Source organism: Sinocyclocheilus grahami, unplaced genomic scaffold (assembly GCF_001515645.1).
Source record: "Sinocyclocheilus grahami isolate Dianchi unplaced genomic scaffold, SAMN03320097.WGS_v1.1 scaffold547.1, whole genome shotgun sequence".
Lineage (NCBI taxonomy): Eukaryota > Metazoa > Chordata > Actinopteri > Cypriniformes > Cyprinidae > Sinocyclocheilus > Sinocyclocheilus grahami.
In genome coordinates, this window is record NW_015505726.1 from 213 (window position 1) to 22,234 (window position 22,022).

The following is a 22,022-nucleotide window of genomic DNA, read 5'->3' on the forward strand; positions in this document are numbered from 1 at the left end:
TTATTAGATAGTTTGTCCGCTGTTGTTCCCGTGAGAAGAGGAGGAGGGTGTCCGTTCTAAACTTTAGTGAAGTGATTTTGTCCTGCGTGAAACACAGCGCTGTCTGTCGGTCGGTGTGTATTTTTAACAAAATGAGGCGAATCTCTTTGTACGTTTGTCTAAATAAAGGACAGAGTTTAATCTGGGAGTTTTAGCGTTATCTTTGAAAGCTAAATGAGCTAATCTGCGCTAGCTGGAAGCTCTTCGCATCGGTTATCGTGTTCAAACTCAACTGAACTCCACTAAAGCGACTTAAGTTAATTTATTGTTAACTCTTTCTGAATAACCGCGAACTAAACTCTTAAAATAAAGGACAGAGTTTAATCTGGGAGTTTTAGCGTTATCTTTGAAAGCTAAATGAGCTAATCTGCGCTAGCTGGAAGCTCTTCGCATCGGTTATCGTGTTCAAACTCAACTGAACTCCACTAAAGCGACTTAAGTTAATTTATTGTTAACTCTTTCTGAATAACCGCGAACTAAACTCTTACTAAAGCCATTTCGCCGTTGACGGCGTGAACACCGTGAAGAGGACGGTGGCAGTGGGTGTTGTTTTTCTCCTGGTAGTGAGTCTGAACATGAGCAAAGTGCTGGCTAAGTGATAATAAGCGGTCTGCAGATTGACTGGACACTTGCGGGACACTCGCTGGAGATGATGGCCCGGAGGAGGCTGGACAGTCGCAGTGGATCCTCGGCTCTGCTGTCAGAGATCCACACTCACATCCACACGGATCCTCTGGACGCCGTGTTTGACATGAGCAACGAGCTGGGCAGGTGTGTAAAATACTCCTCATTACCTTAAAGATGTATTTTAAGTGTTTCCATGTTTCATTTGATGTTGTCATAAAGCTTTTATGTATGTTGATGAACATTAAAGTGACTGCACACATGATGATGTAAATATGTATATGCATGAGTTTCTGTTCTGTCATATCTTGAAATTCTGTGATACTCAAGTACTGTCATGTTTAATGAAATAAAGTACTTGTCACTAGTAGTTTTAGGGAACTATAGCTTGTTTTTGTAGTCTCAATTTATTGCTCTACACATCATCTCATGTCTTTGAGTATGTGTTTATAGTTTGAATATTTATTATTACAATTTAGTATCAAATGATTCTTAAGATATCATTCTACAGTAGTCAACATTTGAAGTGGATCAAAACCTTTCATCAAAGTTGTCCTAAAGCCAAAATGTGTTCTTGTCTTAGGACAACTTTGATGAACTTTTTTGATCCACTTCAAATGTTGACTACTGTAGAATGATATCTTAAGAATCATTTGATACTAAATTGTAATAATAAATATTCAAACTATAAACACATACTCAAAGACATGAGATGATGTGTAGAGCAATAAATTGAGACTACAAAAACAAGCTATAGTTCCCTAAAACTACTAGTGACAAGTACTTTATTTCATTAAACATGACAGTACTTGAGTATCACAGAATTTCAAGATATGACAGAGTGCTGTACTGTAGATTGAACCGTGAATACTGAGAAAGAGGAAGTGACATTGGTCTCTTCCTCTTTCTCTCTCACCATTTGCATACAGCCTTATTCGGGGTGTTTTTATGCTGCTGGCTGTGTTGTTTAACAGGAAATTATTTCACAGTTCACTTACAGTTTTAAGTCTTCAGTGAGAAGATGTTTTGTTGTTTGTTTCTGTGGAGGAAGGTGCAGTTCTGTGCAAATAAACTAGTAAATATGAGTGGGAATACCGTTAATTGTTACATGGTTTTTATGAGTTGAAGACATGCAAAGTTGTTCAAATAGAGCAGTTTCGTTTTGAATCGTATTGGTGTTTACTTGCATTGGAAAATACCTTGAAATGTCAGGGATTTTTCCCTGGTCTGAGAGAGTCACAGAAATGATTAAAATGCTAAGCAATCATGGAAATATCAGTATTGATTCTAGTCATACGCAGGGTTTTCGTTATCATATTGATATACACAATTCAAAATATTTGAGGTCTGTTTTTTTTTTTATAAATAAATAGCTACATTAAATTAATCAAAAGTGACATTAAAGATGTTACAAAAGATTTCAAATAAATGCTGTTTTTCTGGACTTTCTAATCATCAAAGAATCCTGAAAAAAAGTCATGGTTTTCACAAAAATATCAAGTAGCTGTTTAGCTGCTGTGTTCAACATTAATAATTAGATGAAATGTTGCTCAAATCAGCATATTAAAATGATTTTTAAAGGATATGATACTAAAGATTGGGGTAATGGTTGTTGCATATTAAAATATACTAAAATAGAAAACCGTTGTGATTTAATATTTCCCAATATTACAGTTTTTACTGGTTTTTTATTTATTTATTTATTTATTTTTAGCTTGGTTGGTACAGAAGTCTATTTCACAAACTTTTGATAGGTAGTATATACATTTTTACAGTTTTGATTTAGACTCTGCTTTGACTTTTTTTTTTTTTTCTTTACACTTTTCCAAGATCTAAATGGGTACAGTATGCGCGGTATACAGTACAGCACAGTATGATACACCCTAACATAATATATTATAACAAAATCTGTTTACAGTCTGGTCCAAAGAATTGTGGGATTGATTTTGAGTATATGCTTATATACTAATGTCTCACCTGTTCATGTTGTGACAGTAATTGCAGTTTTTACAGTAAAGACTGGCCCACATCAGTCATCTAACCTGATATTAAGCTGTGAGAACATCTAATGGAGGGTTTGAATCATTTAATAACTATCTGTGTCAGTAAGAGCTTTAGTGTGAAACTGTGAATGAGAGAACTGCTTTAGGTGTGACTGATTGCATGCAAACTGTGACATCTTTAAAGTGCATCATAAAAAAAAGATATTAGAACTTTAGGTACTTTATTTATAACTTAAAAATTTCCATTTGACACATTCTGCCTCCATTATGCTCATTTGTGACCCTGGACCACAAAACCAGTCTTAAGTCGCTGGGGTATGTTTGTAGCAATAGCCAAAAATACATTGTATGGGTCAAAATTATTGATTTTTCTTTTATGCCAAAATCATTAGGATATTAAGTAAAGAACATGTTCCATAAAGATATTTTGTAAATGTCCTACTGTAAATATATTAAAACTTAATTTTTGATTAGTAATATGCACTGCTAAGAACTTCATTTGCACCCTCAGATTCCAGATTTCAAATAGTTGTATCTCGGCCAAATATTGTCCTATCCTAACAAACCATACATTAATGGAAAGCGTATTTATTCAGCTTTCATATGATGTATAAATCTCAATTTAGAAAAATTGACCCTTATGACTGGTTTTGTGGTCCAGGGTCACATTTTATTCTTTCTCTATATTTTTTCTATTTCTGTTTGTCTTCCTCAGGGGGAAGTTTGCAGTGGTGAAGAGGTGTGCGGAAAAGGCCACAGGGAAAGTCTTCGCTGCAAAGTTCATCAAGAAGCGGCGACGAGGTCGCGACTGCAGGGTGGAGGTCGTTCATGAGATCGCTGTTTTAGAGGCGGCAAAGAACAACCCTCGTGTGGTGAACCTGCACTCTGTATATGAGACCGATCATGACCTCGTTCTAATGCTGGAATAGTGAGTGATGTGATTTGATATATCAATTGTACGCCCAGTTCACGGAACAATTGTTGAGCTCAGTACTAAGAATAACTGTGAATGTGTTTGTGCGCCAGTGCGGCGGGTGGTGAGATATTTGACCACTGTGTGTCAGAGGAGCTGCTGCCCGAAGGTCAGATCACTCGTCTGATCCGACAGATGCTTGAGGGAATTCACCTACTGCACCAGAGCAGCGTGGTCCACCTGGACTTAAAGGTCAGATGCACGGCTGCCTTCAACACCTTCCTTGGACACATTTTGAATGAGATGATCTATATTTCTTCTAAAGTACACTAGTTTTATTTATTATTGAGACAATGTTTTTCTTTCATTCAGCCCCAGAATATTCTCCTGACGAATCTGAGCCCATTGGGGGATATAAAGATAGTGGATTTTGGCTTGGCCCGCAGGTTGGGCTCTGCTGGGGAGCTCAGAGAGATTCTGGGAACCCCTGAGTATGTTGGTAAGGTTTATTCAGTGCCATTAATTTTCAAATTCACACATAGCTCTGTGTTCACAACACAGAAGAGTGCATGTTTAGTGAAAGTGATTTATTTGGTGATTAATGTTTGCTTTTTATGATATATCCAGCCCCTGAGATCTTGAACTATGAACCAATCACCACAGCAACAGACCTCTGGTGAGTCTTAATCTTTTTCATCAGGTGTTTCAATATACAAGGTTCCCACAGGGTCATATCCAGACCTGGAAAAGTCATGGGACATTAATAAAATTGTAGAAGGTCATGGAAATTCCAATGGTCATTAGACAGTTTTCTGTTTATACTCTGAATGTAGTGAAAAGTCTGGCCATCACATGCTTATACCATATTCTGCCAAGTAAAGAAACAAAATATACTACTGTTCAAAAGTTTGGCGTCAGTAAAAATATTTGTAAACGTTTTTAAAGATTTCTCTTGTGCTCCCCAAGACTGTATTTAAAAATACAGTGAAACCATTATTATTGTGAAATATTATTACAAATGTTTGAAAAAAATATTTATTTGAATATATTTTAAAATGTACTTTATTCCTGTGATGGTAAATCTGAATTTTCAGCAGCCATTACTCAAGTCTTCAGTGTCACACGATCCTTCAGAAGTCATTGTAATATGCTGCTTTGGTGTTCACAAACATTTCTTATTAACATCAATGTTGCTTAATTTTATTCAAAATGAGCTAGAATGTCGTAAGCTAAAATGTGCCTCGAAACCATCTAAAACCAGCCAATAGACCAGCATGATCAGGCAGGGAGATGCGAGACTAGAAAACCAGCTGAGGTAGCAGCAGGATGGTCTGATACTAGAGGCAAAACACTTTGTGCTAACAAGGGATATTTCATGTTTGGTGTCATATGTTGTTGTTTAAGCTGGTTTTTAACTGATTGTGTGTCTGTTGATATTAGGAGTGTGGGCGTGATCACCTATATGCTGGTGACAGGAGAGTCTCCCTTCGCTGGCGAGGATAAACAGGAGACCTTCCTAAATGTATCCCAGGTGAACGTGGACTACAGCAGAGAGGCTTTCTCAAGAGTGTCTGAACTGGCTGTCGACTTCGTCCAGAAACTGCTGGTCAAAGCACCAGAGTGAGTCTGCCCTTGCGACTCTGATTTCAGACAGTTAGAGGAAGTGAAGCTTGTTTGCCAAGCTCAGTGCTGCGCAATATAATGTAAGCTAGTGCTTCTAGATGAAGAGTCATATGATAAGTGCTATGGGAAACTCTTTCCCACTGACAGAGCGGTAATTATTCAGGGTCATACAAATTTTATTATGCAAAACATAGTTTCAGAAATGAAGTAATTTCAACAGGCTTACAAATGAACTTGTCCAATGATCACTCTTATATGGCTCAAAGTTCTTCCAGAATATTGACTTTCCCCATTGCCATAGATTGTATAACTATTGGTTATCACAAAGTATAAAGTCCAGGTTTCATTTTCTTTTCATTTGTCTTCAGACATTCACACATTTGCAGAAAACATTTAAGCCTGAAAGCAACTGAGATTAAATGAGGTCAGACTGTTAAGCAAAAATGGCAGCAAAAAGTTTGGTATGGTAGATTTCCACTTGCTGTCATAAACTAATTAATGTACTTTGGTTTTATTACTACTCTTTACTGTTTCAGCATAATAGTATCAGAATGTTTTCCATTCAGCCACATATCAAAGTCCTTTACGTGATTTCTCCCCTGCTTTATCAGGGATCGTCCCAGTGCAGCCGATTGCATGACCCATCCCTGGCTGTGGCTCCATTGTCCAGGTTTTGATCCGATCCCCGTGACCCCACGCACTCCACGGGAAAGGAGTTTCGGTGGGAAGTGGTCCGCGCCACCCGAGGATCCCGAAGACAAGGAGAACATTCTGGACTCACCGCACGCCAAGAGGTTTCGTTTTGAGGAGGGCATGTCAGCCACGGGCGACGGAGACCACTTGTGCTGATCCGAAAGGGAAACGCACTTGCACTGAATAGCATTTTTGGTCCGTTTTGTTGGCCCCCACACAGCACCAGCAAACACGCTTCTGTCCTAATGCCGTTTTCAATATCCTTTGGCCAACCAAAGATGATTTTATTTTACAAAAGGGCCCAATCTAGTGTAATGTTAATATTATAATAGTGAGAATCTAAATATCTATGTTGCTGTCCTGTCTCAAGATGCCTTTTCCTGCCATCTTTGGATTTGAAATGATTCATTTGAATATTTTAATTGCCATTCAGTATCGATTTAATTTTCTGCTGATCTCAGCCCATGTTATTCTCAACACTATTTCCATTACTGCACTTTGAAAAAGACACGCTCGAGAGCTTTAATTCTGCTTTAATGAAGGATGAGAGTGTCTGAGCACACTAAAGAGTCTCTTTGCTCTTTGTGTCTCAACATCAGAAAGAGTTTGTATGATTAGACCCTGTTAATTCAAAAACACCTATTGCGATGGTCTGTTAGAAAGGTTCAGTGCAGGAATGCTCTCGGTGAATGGCTGTGTGTTTTGTCTTACATTTCTCTTCTTTCTTGTGGCATTGACACATTAGTGGGCTCCATAAAAATGTGACTCAACTTAAACACGCACAACACACCCTGGATAACACAAATATGTGTTTGTATTGGTCACAGATCTTCCTCTTAGATAATGACTAAAGGAATGCAGGAAAGCACTTAAACCTTCTATTATATGTGTTTGTGTCACTGAAATAAGGGAAAATATTTTTAACCACTTTAAATTTAGTAAATCAACTGTATCGGTTTTAAAATTATTTTTGTTTTAAATATTTCCTTTTTTATTGCCAATTTATTGTAAAATAAACTATTAAGCAACATTCTAGCATTTCCCCATGGCAGGCGCCTAGTATCTCAATGCCTGTTATGGTCTATGATATACATAATCTTGAAATGACAGTTTTTATCTATGCACCAATCTGAGGTAACTCAGGGGTTTTGTTACCTTTTTTTGTACAGGTGTTTCTAAGCTAATGCTGTTAACTGATGGAGGTTTCAGTCTTCGTTCATTCCGAGTCTTGTTCTCAGGGTTAGCTGTAACTGCACAGTTTACCAGTGTATATTTCTCGAGTGCCTTTGTGTGCATTTTTTATATGCTTGAGCCGAACAACCCGACTTGATCTTCTGTAATACCGGTGCAGCACATTTCTGTGGCTATATTATTGTTAATGTTTATCCTGTTTTAATTGAGATACTGGTAGACCCTTTAAACTGATGGCCTGTTGTATTTAACTTAATCATTTCTATGTCTTTTGGTCATGGAGATGTATATGTATTCAGTGGGATTTAGAAAGGAGAACAGTTTTAAGTTATATTTATGGTCTTGGATTAAATAGGGCATGAAAAGATGGGTTATCAAAGATGGCTGTTATTGTCAAATTTATATGGTTATGTTCGGATGGTGAAGTATGTTTGGCTGTGATGAAAGTACAGGGTGTGAATTCTGGAATGAAGGCAAATGAATGTTAGAATATTGTGGTGGAAAGTCGTCTGCACATCAGAAAGTGTGTAGTAATGCAGCAAATACAACTAGATCAGCTTAAGCTTTATTGGTGTACTATTTTGTTGAGTGGCTGTTAGAACTGGAAATGTTAGTATTGCAGAATTCAGTCTTAAGGTTGTGCCCTTCGGTTATTGTTCTCTGTTTAAAGAGGTGTGAAGAGCTCATGTGTGTTTGTGTGCTCAGGGCCTTACGGTTTCCCAGAGATGTCACCAGTCTGCAATCATAATAGGGCTATTGTCTCCTAAGACGAGAGGCTCTTGTCACGGTCGTGTGCTCACTGTATGCTGTCATCTTAAAGGAAAACTTGAATCTATTCCTTGCCTGGGAAACAGCCTCAATAATGTTTAAGGGCCGTGAGGTATTTGAAGCTGGAATTCAATAGAGAATAGACCAGGCTTTGGAGAGCATTTCTGAGCAGTCACTGTGGCATTTGCAGAAAGCTTGTGACAAACTTTGTAAGGACACTTAAGGGATAAACTTTCTCGATTCTCTTTCTATCTTAGGCAGGATTAGTGAAAACTGATAATTGAAGATACTTCATTTCATGATGAAAACTGTATTTTGAGTTATATGTGCTAGAATAAATGATGCTCAAATTCTAATAAAGCCATTGACAGTCTAGAGTTGTAAAGGATGTACCCTTAATATATTATGTATGTTGTTGATTTATGACTCATAACAAACATTTTCAATTTTGTTTTTAAAGACAACATCCCTCATACAACGCCATTGATTTATTTAAAATTTCCTAGCTCTGACATGTCAGACTTGAATAAATACTTATACTTCTGAAATGCGTCATCTGACTAATTTTCCATGCTAATAATAATAATAAAAATGTTAAGCAAACTGCCTTTCACTAAGTTCAAGGATATAGAGTATTTATCTATCTATATCCAAGGATAAAGAGTAGGATAGAGTATTTTTATGCTTTTTAAACTAATCAATCTCACACACGCACACACATATATATATGTATATTAGTGCTGTCAAATGATTATTCACATCCAAAATAAAAGTTTTTGTTTGCATAATGCATGTGTTCTGTGTATATTTAAGTATATATAAATACACACACATATAGTATATATTTTGAAAATATGTATGTATAATTATATTCATATAATTTATATGAATATATATAAAAATAAAAATTTTCTGATATACGTGCATGTGTGTGTATTTATATATACATAATAAATATACACAGTACACATACATATATTATGTAAACAAAAAATGTTATTTTGGATGCAATTAATCGTTTGACAGCACTAATATACATATATATATGTGTGTGTGTGTGTGTGTGTGTGTGTGTGCATCTAATGTTGTACCTTTTCCTTAATCTCATGTCAACTTGAATTGCATTATTTAAATTAATATTTAAAAATATATACAATTATTTCTTCTAATTAAACAGATCACTCAAACATTTAAACATTTTTATTGAGTTACATCAGCCTGGAATGACTATGAAGCAGGAAGTACATTCATCGCATTACATTGAGGATATTGCAAAATCAACGTTCATGTAATACAATGTATTCAAGAGAACAATCCAAATAAAGTGCGCCACCTAGTCTTCTGAGATTCAATACTGGAATCGTTTTAGATGCTAACCATCAAGCAGTCAATAAAACATTTCACTACAAGTTAGTAAATAAAATCTAGCTCTGACATGTCAGACTTGAATAAATACTTATACTTCTGAAATGCGTCATCTGACTAATTTTCCATGCTAATAATAATAATAAAAATGTTAAGCAAACTGCCTTTCACTAAGTTCAAGGATATAGAGTATTTATCTATCTATATCCAAGGATAAAGAGTAGGATAGAGTATTTTTATGCTTTTTAAACTAATCAATCTCACACACGCACACACATATATATATGTATATTAGTGCTGTCAAATGATTATTCACATCCAAAATAAAAGTTTTTGTTTGCATAATGCATGTGTTCTGTGTATATTTAAGTATATATAAATACACACACATATAGTATATATTTTGAAAATATGTATGTATAATTATATTCATATAATTTATATGAATATATATAAAAATAAAAATTTTCTGATATACGTGCATGTGTGTGTATTTATATATACATAATAAATATACACAGTACACATACATATATTATGTAAACAAAAAATGTTATTTTGGATGCAATTAATCGTTTGACAGCACTAATATATATGTGTGTGTGTGTGTGTGTGCATTTAATGTTGTACCTTTTCCTTAATCTCATGTCAACTTGAATTGCATTATTTAAATTAATATTTAAAAATATATACAATTATTTCTTCTAATTAAACAGATCACTCAAACATTTCAACATTTTTATTGAGTTACATCAGCCTGGAATGACTATGAAGCAGGAAGTACATTCATCGCATTACATTGAGGATATTGCAAAATCAACATTCATGTAATACAATGTATTCAAGAGAACAATCCAAATAAAGTGCACCACCTAGTCTTCTGAGATTCAATACTGGAATCGTTTTAGATGCTAACCATCAAGCAGTCAATAAAACATTTCACTACAAGTTAGTAAATAAAATATTTTAAATTGTTTTTTTTTTTCCATCTGACCAAAAATATATTCTGTACATTTGATTCTAATGGAAGATCCTTAGATTTTTTAAATTTGATTATCAAATCAAATAAACACCAAATATAGAACATGAACATCTGATAAATCCACTGATGTAAGACTATATGCTTAAGCAGGACTCCTAAAGAAAATATACGTTTTTTTTTTCATTCAAGAGTATCCATACGTAATAACGGATACATACTTGAACAAAAATCCATGCTTTTTAATTTAACAACATAAATTAAATGTATTATTAATAAGCACTTTCAGATTTCTCTTGGTTTTTTCTATGCTGTGGGAAATGAGAGCCCTTTGAATATAAGGGAGGTGATGATTTTACATGAGAGCCATTTCTCACTGATTAAAATTGTACAGATGCACCTGGACATAATGACAAAATTTTATTCACTATAGTAATTTCCACGACTTCTGAAAATCTATCAATTTCTATGAACGCACCATTTTAAATTCCAAAATTTGTGTTTACACAATTCAGTGGCGAACGGCTCCGTAGTCTGGAGTGTGTTCTGGTGCTCCAAATAGGTTGCTCTCTACAAAGTTCTGATAGCAGCTGAACTTGTGTAGGTACATTCGGGATGCACGGATGACCCAGATATGGCAACCAGGGAAGCGTTGGCTCAGGGTGAGGGTGACACGCTCCAGACTCCAGGACTGCCATGGGGCAGCATCAGGCTGGAGAGCCATTTCCTGCTGAAAGTTCTGCATGGTGGATGAGAATGAGAAAGTTGCATATGAAAAGGGGATGAATAGTCAAGTTTAACAAACTTAGTCCTAGCATATATATACTGTATACTATATATATGAAACAAACTCACTGTACCAAGGAATTTGACTTTTCGTAATTGCTGTTTTTTTTTCTTTTTAGATCGCATTTTCTGAGAATTGAGAGCCATTTCTCACTGATTAAAATTGTACAGATGCACCTGGACATAATGACAAAATTTTATTCACTATAGTAATTTCCACGACTTCTGAAAATCTATCAATTTCTATGAACGCACCATTTTAAATTCCAAAATTTGTGTTTACACAATTCAGGTATATTTAAGGTTTTACTAACATTCTCCTCGAAGAAAATAGCAGGACTAAATGTGCATGTCTTTTCATTTATCTAAAAAAAAAAAAAGTTCCTTTTAATCAGACATATGATGAAATTTAAGCTGAAAATTAAGCTTTGCCACCACAGTAATAACTTACATTTTAAAATATATTAATATAGAAAACAATTATTTTAAATTGTAATTATATTTTGCAATGTTACTGTTATTACTGTATTTTTTTGTAAATACAGTCTTGGTGAGCATAAAATACCTTTTTTCCCCCCTCAGAAACATTACCAACCATTTTTTACGTTTTCATTTCTCAAAATTAAGGCTTAACCAGAATATAAACTTGGAAAATAATGTGCATGTGATATGTGAACAATAAAATATGAGCATCACTCCCAAGTCTAAAGGAATTCAGAAATCCTCAGAAACCTGGCATATGTGCGATAACTAAACAGACTTCTGCAGAATGTGTCCTGGGCCTGTTTTCAATGTCTAAAGAAAAACTACATTCAGAGATCCAACCCAGTCGCAACAGAAGCTAAACTGTATCAAATGACTTCAGTGAATAATCAAAGAGGTGTTTTACAGGGGGTCCACAGTTTAGTACACAGGAATTAGATATTGTTTACACAGTTTTTGATTTGATCCAAAATATGCCTATTGCTAGTTTGTAAAAAAAAAAAGACTATGTTGAGCTCTTTCCTAATAATTATTGATTAAAAGGCCATTTAAAGCAGGGCATGCAGTCAGTGCTACTGAAGACATGCATGCACCAACCTGAATGTCTCCAGGAAAGAAGACTACGTGATCGTTTCCTTGATGCAGGTCCTCTGTTTCGTTGTCGCATCGTCTCTGTGTTTCCGTGACAGGTCTTAGGAGCAGAACATCATTTAGGCGGTTTTGATCGTAACCGGGGACTGAAGTCAGGCGGCGCAGCGCGGGCGCAGCAGCAGAGGTCCCGGGCCCGCACAGCCCCGCCGCGGCGGTCATCTTCCTCGCTACAGCAGCTAGCGATAAAAAAGCCACAACTGATCGGATACTTCCCATAAGCAAAAGGATTATGTAGCGGCGACTGCGCGACCTGCAGCGTTAAGACTGAAAGCATCACTGCAAAACCAGAGCAAAGAATAACGCCGCATGATCCGAACTAATCCGGTGCCCATTCAGCCGTTAAACTTGAAGCGTAAAATAGTTCAGGATAATGAAATACGTATGGCGTATAATTTGTTGATATCAAACGCCGCCGAGTGGCATTTACTGGAGCGTCAAACTGTGACAACGATGCGCATGCGCGGAGTCCAGACGCGTTCGTCAACAGCGGCAGCGCCGATACATAACGCATTTGGATTGACTGCTTGACTAGAACACTGTAGTGATTAATGCGGCACAACTATATTTAATATACTGTCCCAAAAGTCATATTCTTTTTAAACTTCAGGAGGTGGAATCTTGACAGGAATCCTGACTCTTGTCGGTTCGATCGGTTCTTTTGAACAATTCGCGTCAAAGAATCGGTTCAGAAACGGATTCAGCGATTTACATCATACTGTCCCTGATTCTGGCGAGAAATATTACAGGCACTAATGTTCTACAGGCACTGCTTTATTAGTTATTTATTATGCTTTATGTGTCAATTTGCTGCAGCCATTGTTTAGCTAATAAAACCCTAATAAAAAGTCCCTTTGGACCCAAACATTATACTTAAATTCATTTTATTATCTCTTTGTTAGATACGTTAAAATATAATTATATTCATAACAGATTTGTTTGCGTGCGTTTTATTTATTCATAGTTTTCCGTTCAGACCGGTTTTGTGAAACGATTCAACTGATTTATTGAACAGTTTCGACTCAACGATTCGTTCATTGCTAGCGCTAGCGGAAACCGCTGGGACTGAGCAAGAGCATGTGAGCTGCTCTGGAGTTTAACGCCTTCAAGTAACATATTGTCCATGAAAAATAAGTACGAAGTTTGTTTGTCAGTCAGTTAGGAAAAATATCTGTAAATTATCTATTCTGCCTCTTTGTAGTAGCTACGAGCATGCTAAACTTTGGACTGTTAGACAGAAACTGATCAATATAGTGTTGTCCAGCGTTTATCAGCTTACACAACACTTCAAACATGAAAGTTAATTTCGTCGTGAAGATTAGTAAAACAAATAGAATTTAAATGCTCATGACATTTCTGTCAACTAATTTAAAAATCCCCCACTTTATCTGTTAAGCATTAGTCAATGTTGTTAAGTAAGGTTATAAAGTGTTACAGAAAATGTAGCGTCCCTGGGTTGGGGTCTGTGGGCCAGTAAAGGTGTAAAGTATTTCTGCTTTCTTGAGGGATGTCCTGCTCTGCTCTGGGTCGACGGCTGGTTGCATGTCTCCTGAACATCTCAGAAGCTCGGAGAAGAGACCTGGTGGAGACAGTGGCTAGATCAGCCATCACTGACACACACGGTGAGACGGAAGAAAATGTGCCTTTAATTACTTTCAGATGAATTCAAAATGGTTATTAAACTGAAGTCATTGGGACACGAGTTGTGTCAAAACTGTCTGGATCTGTCCTTCATAAGGAAAAAAGCGTGAAGGCATCACAGTGCTAAACATCTTCAATGATGTTGACTACAACCGCTCTGTCATCACTATTGTTGCAAGCATTGACCTAATAAGTGAGTTGCCTGCTCGTCCTTCCAGACGTTTGAATAAATGTCCAGTTGCGATAACAATTGCTTTGTAGCTAATTGTACAAAAGAGGCCATTCTTTATTGTCGTCCATTTTAGGGGAGGCTGTACTGTCGGCTTGTGAGCGCGCATGCTCTCTGATTGACATGAATGTCCATGAGGGCATCCACCCATGCATGGGTGCAGTGGATCTGGTGCCTCTCTATCCACTGGGGGAGGAGGTGGGCCTTGAGGATTGTGGAAAATTGGCCCAGGGTATGTGGCCATGCATGCAAACAAGACATTTAAATGCATCTCCAGGTTGCAAAGTATAAAAACAGTTACAATGTAGTTTTAAAGTATACATAAAATAGAAAAAAACAGCACAAACATCATTAGTTATTTTGGGGTCAACATTGCATTATTGATAGGGACCCATTATTATTATTTTTAGAATTTAGATTCGTGTCAGTGTGAATATGTCAAGTAATTTTTATTATATGTACCTTAAAGTTTAAGCACTGCTGTTTTCTTTCTTTGTGTAGCATTAGCCACGGCTCTAACGGAACGAGTCACAGGTACCAGTGTCTTTTTGTTTGGCTGGGCTGATTCTCCTCAGCGTCGAGGTCTGGCTAAGAGGAGAAAGGAGATTGGCTGGTTCAAAAAGGTCTTGGATATGTCAACCATCCAGCCAGATGTAGGACCACAGCCCACAAGGAAATATGGTGTTACAGGTAACTTTTTTTTAAAGGGTTAGTTCACCCAAGAATGAAAATTAGCCAATGAATTACTCACCCTCAAGGTATCCTAGGTGTATATGATCGTATATGACGAATCCAGTCGGAGTTACATAAAAATTGACTTGATCTTCCAAGCTGTTTAATGGCAGTCAGTGGGTGTTGCAGTTCATCAGTTCAAAAGAAGTGAAATAAAGTGCATCCATCCATAATAAAAAGTGCCTCACGGTTCCGGGGGGTGAACAAAGGCCTCCCGTAGCAAATCGATGTGTTTTTGTAAGAAAAATAACCATATTTAAAATGTAATAATCAATTTAATCTAGCTTGCACTCACTGTTGTACACAGAAGCAGCTCCGGGCGAATGAGGTAGGACGTCGGCGTTGCGCATGTGCCGCTCAGAACTGACGAACGCGGAAGCGCAGGGGAGAGATCAAAACAAAACAACGGTCACGAATTAGAAGTACAAAACGAGGATTTCGATATAAGCCAAGAGGAGATTGGTTTTCCTTTGCTAAAGTAAGGAAACTTTGCTCCTGTAAACAAACGTTGGCTTTCACGAGACTCGCCGGCCCATGCGCAACGCCGACATCTTACGTCATCCTCCCAGAGCTGCTTCCATGTACAACTGTTGGTGCAAGCTACATTAAAGTGATTATTACGTTTTGAATATGAATATTTTTCTTACAAAAACGCATCGATTCGCTACAGGAGGCCTTTGTTCACCCTCCGGAATTTAGAACATAAATGAAACATCAAGGTAGATTTTGCATCACAATAAATTAACAGACCACAACAGAAGTAATAATCTAATGTATTTTCTCCAAGAATGGGACAAGTTTTTAATGGATAGTATATGCTTTTGTTTTAACTATCAGCATAATTTCTTAAAAAAAAAAAAAAAAAAACTACTTAACAAAATAATACTATTTAATAGCTAAATTCCAAGTGATTGGACTATTTTTTTTTATATTTGGGTATACATGAATAGTTTGCAATATGTGTTTTGTAAAGAAATATGATAGCTTTTTTTATTAACAGGTTTAATTCAGGCCTTTTTGACCTTATTGGGGTTTTTTGGTTTTGGCACGACATGAGGGTTGTAAATGATGACATTTTTGAGTGAGCTATCCCTTTAAGAGAGTGTTTCAATTATTTGAATTACTATTTGAACCCTCAAATAAAACAAATAACAGTTATCTAATCTGCAGGTGTTGGAGCCAGCCCCTATGTCATGAATTGTAACGTGACCATCGATACCCAGGATCTGGCCGTGGGACGAATTGTGGCTTCAGCAATCCGTGAATCCAGTCCTAGCGGTATCCCTGGAGTTCAGGTCATGGCTCTACCACATGCAGGTGCTGTGGAGATCGCTTGTAATGTAGAGAGTTTTCAAGGTGGTCCTCCGTCTTTATCTTATGGTGAGGAAAAATGGCCAAGCTTTACCATTGGAGGGCAAAACTTCTGCCATGCTCCAGCCTCACTAATCACAGCACGAGTAGCAGAACTGGCTAGACACCATGGTGTGGCCATCAAGGGTACGGCCCTGGTGGGCTTTACCCCACGTGAGTGCCAGAGACTGGCAGAGGGAGCACTCTCAAATGGCATTGGAGAGTTCTGGAAAGAGCTGCAGCGTGTGCACATGTGAACAAGCCAAAAGCTTTCACTTCTGTGCTAAATTGCAGACCAATCAATGGTTAATTAGAGGGCATTGATTGAGCCATCAACAACTTGCCTGTTTGTTTACAAAAACAGTGCTTAAAGGTATATTTCAGCCGAAAATGACAAATCTTTCATTATTTACTCGCCCTCATGTCACTCCAACTCCTATCTGTCTTATTGTCCTTCTGTAGAACACAAAAAAATAATTTTAGGAACAGTGGTAACCATAAACTGTGTAAACAAACCAAAAATTGTGTAGACAAAAACACTGGGACATTTTTCCAAATATCTCCTTTAGAGTTCTACAGAAGAAAGTAATGCAAGTATGGAATGACATGAGGGTAAGTAAATGACAGAATTTTCATTAATAGTATTCATTTGGTTACAATGTGAATTTCAACTTTTAATTAACTCAAAAGCCTGAAACGCCTGATTAATGATGCTTTTTATCTAATGTTTTATGTCAGTTTAAGTTGATGAAAAAAGCCCACATTCTGGGTATAATTAAGTTTTGCTCAAATAGGACAAGCACAGTCATGCTTGGAGTAACTATATTATATAGAGTGCCTTATATGTTAACATGTAACATGGATATATTTTTAATTCCTGCATTTGAAGCAGTTCTGTGTATGAATGTAAAGGTTTTAATGCCATAATATGGGTTCATTAACCGTACTTATTCATCACATGATGTTCTGCTCATAGGTGTATATAATTATACAAAGGGTAATTAGGCCAGGGCAGTTTGACTACCCCTCGATGATCTCATTTGGAGAGTTAGGGATGTCAGATCTGGGACAGTTAGGTGATTTAGTGCTTGAGGGAGGAAGCCTTTCCTATTGCTCACATACTAGATTACACATACTATTACAAAAATGCATTGGAAGAATATCAGGGCTAGCAAGTACAGACAACAACAGGAACTCTAATTTCACAAGCTGCTAAAGATTGACTTAAGTGATATTTTTCAGAGGAACAAGAATTCCGATAAACATGTTTTCAAAACATTCACACAAGTTTGTGCTTGACTGATGGGATTATAAAACCTAAGCATGGGATTCCTGACCTTACAGTTATGCTTCCATCTGGAAGGGAAATATACTGTCAAACAGAGACAGTCTTATGCACAAAGACGGTCAAATTAAATGTGATGTGGTGCTTTAAACATAAGATTCCATCTGTTTTTTTTCTCTCACCTGTAAACATTGCACTTGCTGCACCAGTGTTGTCAAAAATCAAAACCGGTCTAGATGGCACAGAAAATAAAGTCTTGGGGACAGTAAACACTAATTACATACACTTCCTCTGAATTCAGACAATCCACATTTGGTACAGATTAAAATAAGAATGGGACACTAAGCAGCCGCAAAACTATTACTGAAGCCACAATTTTGACTTCATGGCGGTTGATTGCCGTGGCCCGTGACCAGTTTTATATGATAATGATATAGACGGTCTAGATGGCACAGAAAATAAAGTCTTGGGGACAGTAAACACTAATTACATACACTTCCTCTGAATTCAGGCAATCCACATTTGGTACAGATTAAAATAAGAATGGGACACTAAGCAGCCGCAAAACTATTACTGAAGCCACAATTTTGACTTCATGGCAGTTGATTGCCGTGGCCCGTGACCAGTTTTATATGATAATGATATAGCTTCCCATAACAGGGTTCCTCAAATCTTGCCCTGGAGGGCTAATGCGCTGCCAACCCTGATCAAACTCACCTACCTGTGATTTTCTAATGATCCTGAAGACATTGATTAGCTTGCTCAGGTGTGTTTGATTAGGGTTAGAGCTAAACTCTGCAGGAAAGTGGATCTCTTGGGCCAGATTTGAGGATCCCTGCCATAGATGATCACAACTCTATACATCAAAATTGTATAGCCTGTAATCAGATATCAATGCTGTAATGCGCTGACGGTAATCCTCTTTAAAAGTTCAGGATGTTCCAAAAACACACACAAAATGTAGAACATGCTTGGGTCATTTTCACAAGCATGAATCAAAGTAAATTAAGACAATCATAAAGAAACTCACCGTGCCACCAACACAAAAATGGAGTGCATTTTACAGTTAATCCAGTGTTTTTCTTAACAATAAACCCCTGGCTCATATTTTAGTGCTGCTCACTAAGCACATCACATGAGCTGGCAAAACAAAAAAATATCTAAATGAAAACAATGCTATTAAAATATTAACTATTAAATTACGTATTAGACCATATCTTAATACGGTCACATATTGCACAATCCATATTCAATGAAATTAATTGATCTGGGTCCTACATTGGCACTGGAAATATAAAAACACCCAGTAACATACTTTACCTGGCAGACCGAATGAATATAGTTGTGACATCATTCTTCCAACAGAAAAAAAAAGTTGGGTGCTAGACACAAAATATGAAAAATTTCAAGTCACCTCATGGTCCAACTTTTTTTTTTTTTAAACCAGAAGCATTAAACATTCCACCCTGTGCACAAGCAACACTTTGCCTAGATGCATTAGCTTTACTCATGCGGCAAATGTTAAAGTGTATTAAAACTACTGGGCTAATTGAAATAAATGTAGCTGCAGATGTAACATTAAACGTCCGTATAACAGTATAAGAATATTTCAGTGTAGTCACATTGCACTCTATGAAAGGCAACAGTCTCATTCAATGTAAATGCCACTGAAAAGACCAAGTAGAACAATTACAAGCACAGGGATTAATGTCCCAATATTTTGTTCTTGATTTATTCCTAATTAAATAATCCTAAGCGTTCAATCAAACTATCACCGTTCCTTTCACACGGTCACTTCTGGTAAATTTTTTTGGCCAAAGGGGTGGGGAACCCATATAATCAATCAGTCACTTTGAAGTTCACTCCCCAATTTGCAACAGCAGTTAATCATTCCTGAATCACATGACAATGCATTCACTATAAATTAACAGAAGAAAGTGCATTGAGTGTTCAAGTAGGGTGTATAGTTCAACACATTTAGGGAAAGGAAATAAACAGTGGGCCACTGAACCAGCACTCAATGGGCAAAGTGTGTGCCAACCATTAACTAACAATTTGAATTCTAACCTCTCATGATAAAATCATACTACGCAAATATTGGCGAATGACAAAGCAAAAAGCACAGGTGGTAAAACAGTAGCTGAACCTCGTATCTCTTGATTGGCAGTATTGTTTTGCGTATTGCATGTATGGTTTGTGGAGGGATTTTAGGGAGGAGTGGGAACATGGAAATGGTTTTGCAGTCTCATCTCTTTGAAGCCCTTCTTGGGTCCCTGCCATTGCTAATGGTAACTGTGGGTTTGGGTGGAGCAGGGGGTCCCCCTGCAGTTACTGGGGGTGGTCCATTGCCTGGAACACGCCCATTTGGTCTTCCTGGAGCCCCAAAATTGGGATCCCGAGGCACAGGTGCAGCACTGTTATTGGGAAATACTGGCACAGTACCATTTCCTGTTGGACAAATAGTTAAAGGAAATGTGACTGACTTAACATAACAGACACTGTAATAGGCGTTACAGCGGTTACTCTAGTTGCATCATTAAGCAGACATTTATCAAAAGCAACTTACAGTATGCCAACAGTAGGTACAAACAGGAGCGGGATCGCAGTAAATCAAATTTCTGAGATTGAACCGGCAACCTTTGCTAGCAGATCAGATTCCAACTGCACCACTACTAAATCAGCATTGGTTACCTTAGTACGACAGACTGTGAGAAGCACTAGCCATATTTGCTTACCTGTCTGCGCAGGAGTACCTGCATTTTGATTTGGTGGAGAATTTCCCCGCTGTTCTTTACCCTATTGAGAGGATGAGAGATAAGACACCATTGTTGACTTTAGTCATAAACCAGCACCTCCTGTTATGCAGTTTAATGGCTCAGTATTTGAATGTGCATCAGCAGCAAACCAAATGTTTGCTTCTGCATAAATTACTTCTACATTCCAATTTATCTGTTCTAAACAAAGACTTTGAAATGAGGTAGAATGCAAAACAAGCCATGTTTTTCCATAATAACAAGCAAATTTAAGCTTGCAAATAACTGAAAGGAAGTATACTCATTGAGGCATCACACTGAGGTGCCATTTTGCATAACCAGGAAGACTGCACTCACCGTCTTGTTCTGCTGGATAGCTTGTGCTAGCAGCTCTGGATTTGGTTCACTGAAATTAGGAACCTCAGAATACACCATACAGAACCTGTGAAAGACAATACATTATAAAATATGCTTTTAATGACTTTGCATTTACATGTATGCCTTTGGTAGAAGTTTTTATTCCAAGTGACTTGCATTCAAGGTGTACATGTTACCAGTTCATGCATTCCCAGAGAACCAAACATGACCTTGGCATTGCTGGTGCCGTGCTCTCCCGTTTGAGCTACAGAAACACTTAGTGATTGAGGGCTAGGTTTTCATATAACAAAAACACGTGTGTGTGTGTGTGTGTGTGTGTGTGTTTGTGGAGAGAGAATTTCGTGATGATCAATGAGACCATGGCTGAAATTACCAGTGCTCCCACACCTTTTGCCTAGTACATCTGCCACGTTCATGATCAGAACTAACATAAATTTGGATTTTATGCTTTACTCAAACATTTAATCTCACTACAGACCAGGGGTGTCTAATTATGCTCATGGAGGGCCACTTTCATGCAGGCTTTTAAGGCTTTAAATTGGGTTGAAACTAAACAGGAAAGTGATACTCCAAGAACAAGACTGGACACCCATGCTATTGACATTACCATGAATTTTCCAGACTTGTAAAGCAAGAATATTAAAACTGAGATGTAAGGGTTCCCATGACCATGGAAAACCCCAGATGATCTACTCAATGATTCATCCGTCACTAGATTCTGGAACCGACACAAGGGTTAATTACCATTCCGGTTTCTGTCAAGTGGACATGGTTATTGCCCGATGCTGATAAACCACAACATGATTATATTGCACTTTATATATTGTGAGGCAAGATTTAATACTCACTCTCCTATTTTCTGTAAGTCTCCTCCTCTTCCAGTGTACAGTGTAAGGCACCCCTTCCAGATTGACGCATACCTAGCCAGACAAACATTTCCAAGTTAAAACAAACATCTGTACACAACGCACCATGTTCATAAGCCTTAATTCATATCCATTTATCCGCTGTACACGGTTACCACTTACACTAGTTATCGATGCTGTCTAACAGGATGCTACGCATATTTAGACCATCAATAGCCACACGGGTTTTAAAGCGTCTAAGGTCTAAAAGAACTACACAGACAGACAGGAGGAGGTCCGTACCCTCTCGTAAGGCGGATGATGTCCCCGGGCTGGACGAGGCTGCCCAGCTCATCCCACACAGAGATGGTTGTTTGTTAACCAGCATCAATAAATTTAGTTTTTTTTTTTTGTGGAATTAGTACTTTTTAATTTCATTCACTTTGATATTACTTTTTAATGTAAATAAAATAACAACACATAACATAACATAACATAACATAACATAACAGAACAGAACAGAACAGAACAGAACAGAACAGAACAGAACATAAAACATAACATAACATAACCAGTTAAAATTTTGTGATTGGAAAGATTTTTTTATGGCTTTGAAAGAGGTCACTTATGCTTATTAAGGCTGAATTCATTTGATCAAAAATAAAAACAGTAATACTGTGAAATTGTATCACAA

The 22,022-nt window shown here is 37.3% G+C and overlaps 4 protein-coding genes across 6 annotated transcripts in view; 2 read left to right on the plus strand and 2 right to left on the minus strand.

Moving 5' to 3' along the window:
- The first annotated feature begins 349 nt into the window (after positions 1–349).
- On the plus strand, positions 350–8,227 carry stk17b (serine/threonine kinase 17b (apoptosis-inducing)). The gene is made up of 7 exons (XM_016238751.1): positions 350–810; positions 3,382–3,594; positions 3,693–3,831; positions 3,952–4,078; positions 4,207–4,255; positions 5,020–5,199; positions 5,814–8,227. Exons 1-7 carry the CDS (start codon positions 689–691, stop codon positions 6,049–6,051), a joined length of 1,068 nt encoding a protein of 355 aa, XP_016094237.1. The 5' UTR covers positions 350–688; the 3' UTR covers positions 6,052–8,227.
- A 2,482-nt stretch (positions 8,228–10,709) lies between these two features.
- cunh2orf69 (chromosome unknown C2orf69 homolog) lies at positions 10,710–14,533 on the minus strand. Its single transcript, XM_016238745.1, has 3 exons — positions 14,448–14,533; positions 12,065–12,294; positions 10,710–10,937 (listed from the first exon to the last, which is right to left on the minus strand). Exons 2-3 carry the CDS (start codon positions 12,275–12,277, stop codon positions 10,710–10,712), a joined length of 441 nt encoding a protein of 146 aa, XP_016094231.1. The 5' UTR covers positions 12,278–12,294; positions 14,448–14,533.
- ftcdnl1 (formiminotransferase cyclodeaminase N-terminal like 1) lies at positions 13,065–17,760 on the plus strand. Of its 3 annotated transcripts, none has more exons than XM_016238753.1 (6): positions 13,065–13,268; positions 13,621–13,737; positions 13,854–13,949; positions 14,062–14,217; positions 14,487–14,675; positions 15,888–17,760. In XM_016238753.1, the coding sequence occupies exons 2-6, from the start codon at positions 13,623–13,625 to the stop codon at positions 16,322–16,324; spliced, it is 993 nt and encodes a 330-aa protein (XP_016094239.1). In that variant the 5' UTR covers positions 13,065–13,268; positions 13,621–13,622; the 3' UTR covers positions 16,325–17,760. The 3 variants fall into 3 exon arrangements, with proteins under 3 accessions (XP_016094239.1, XP_016094238.1, XP_016094240.1); XM_016238752.1 differs by having other exon boundaries at positions 13,065–13,249; XM_016238754.1 differs by having other exon boundaries at positions 13,065–13,224.
- A 1,296-nt stretch (positions 17,761–19,056) lies between these two features.
- Positions 19,057–22,022, minus strand: part of nabp1a (nucleic acid binding protein 1a) — a 4,008-nt gene continuing 1,042 nt past the window's right edge. Inside the window, exons 3-7 of the mRNA XM_016238755.1 lie at positions 21,632–21,707; positions 21,332–21,403; positions 20,463–20,547; positions 20,088–20,148; positions 19,057–19,800 (exon numbers count right to left, since the gene is read on the minus strand). Of these exons, the coding sequence (XP_016094241.1) occupies positions 19,598–19,800; positions 20,088–20,148; positions 20,463–20,547; positions 21,332–21,403; positions 21,632–21,707 (497 nt within the window). The 3' untranslated portion in view covers positions 19,057–19,597. The remainder of the gene's footprint in view (positions 19,801–20,087; positions 20,149–20,462; positions 20,548–21,331; positions 21,404–21,631; positions 21,708–22,022) is intronic.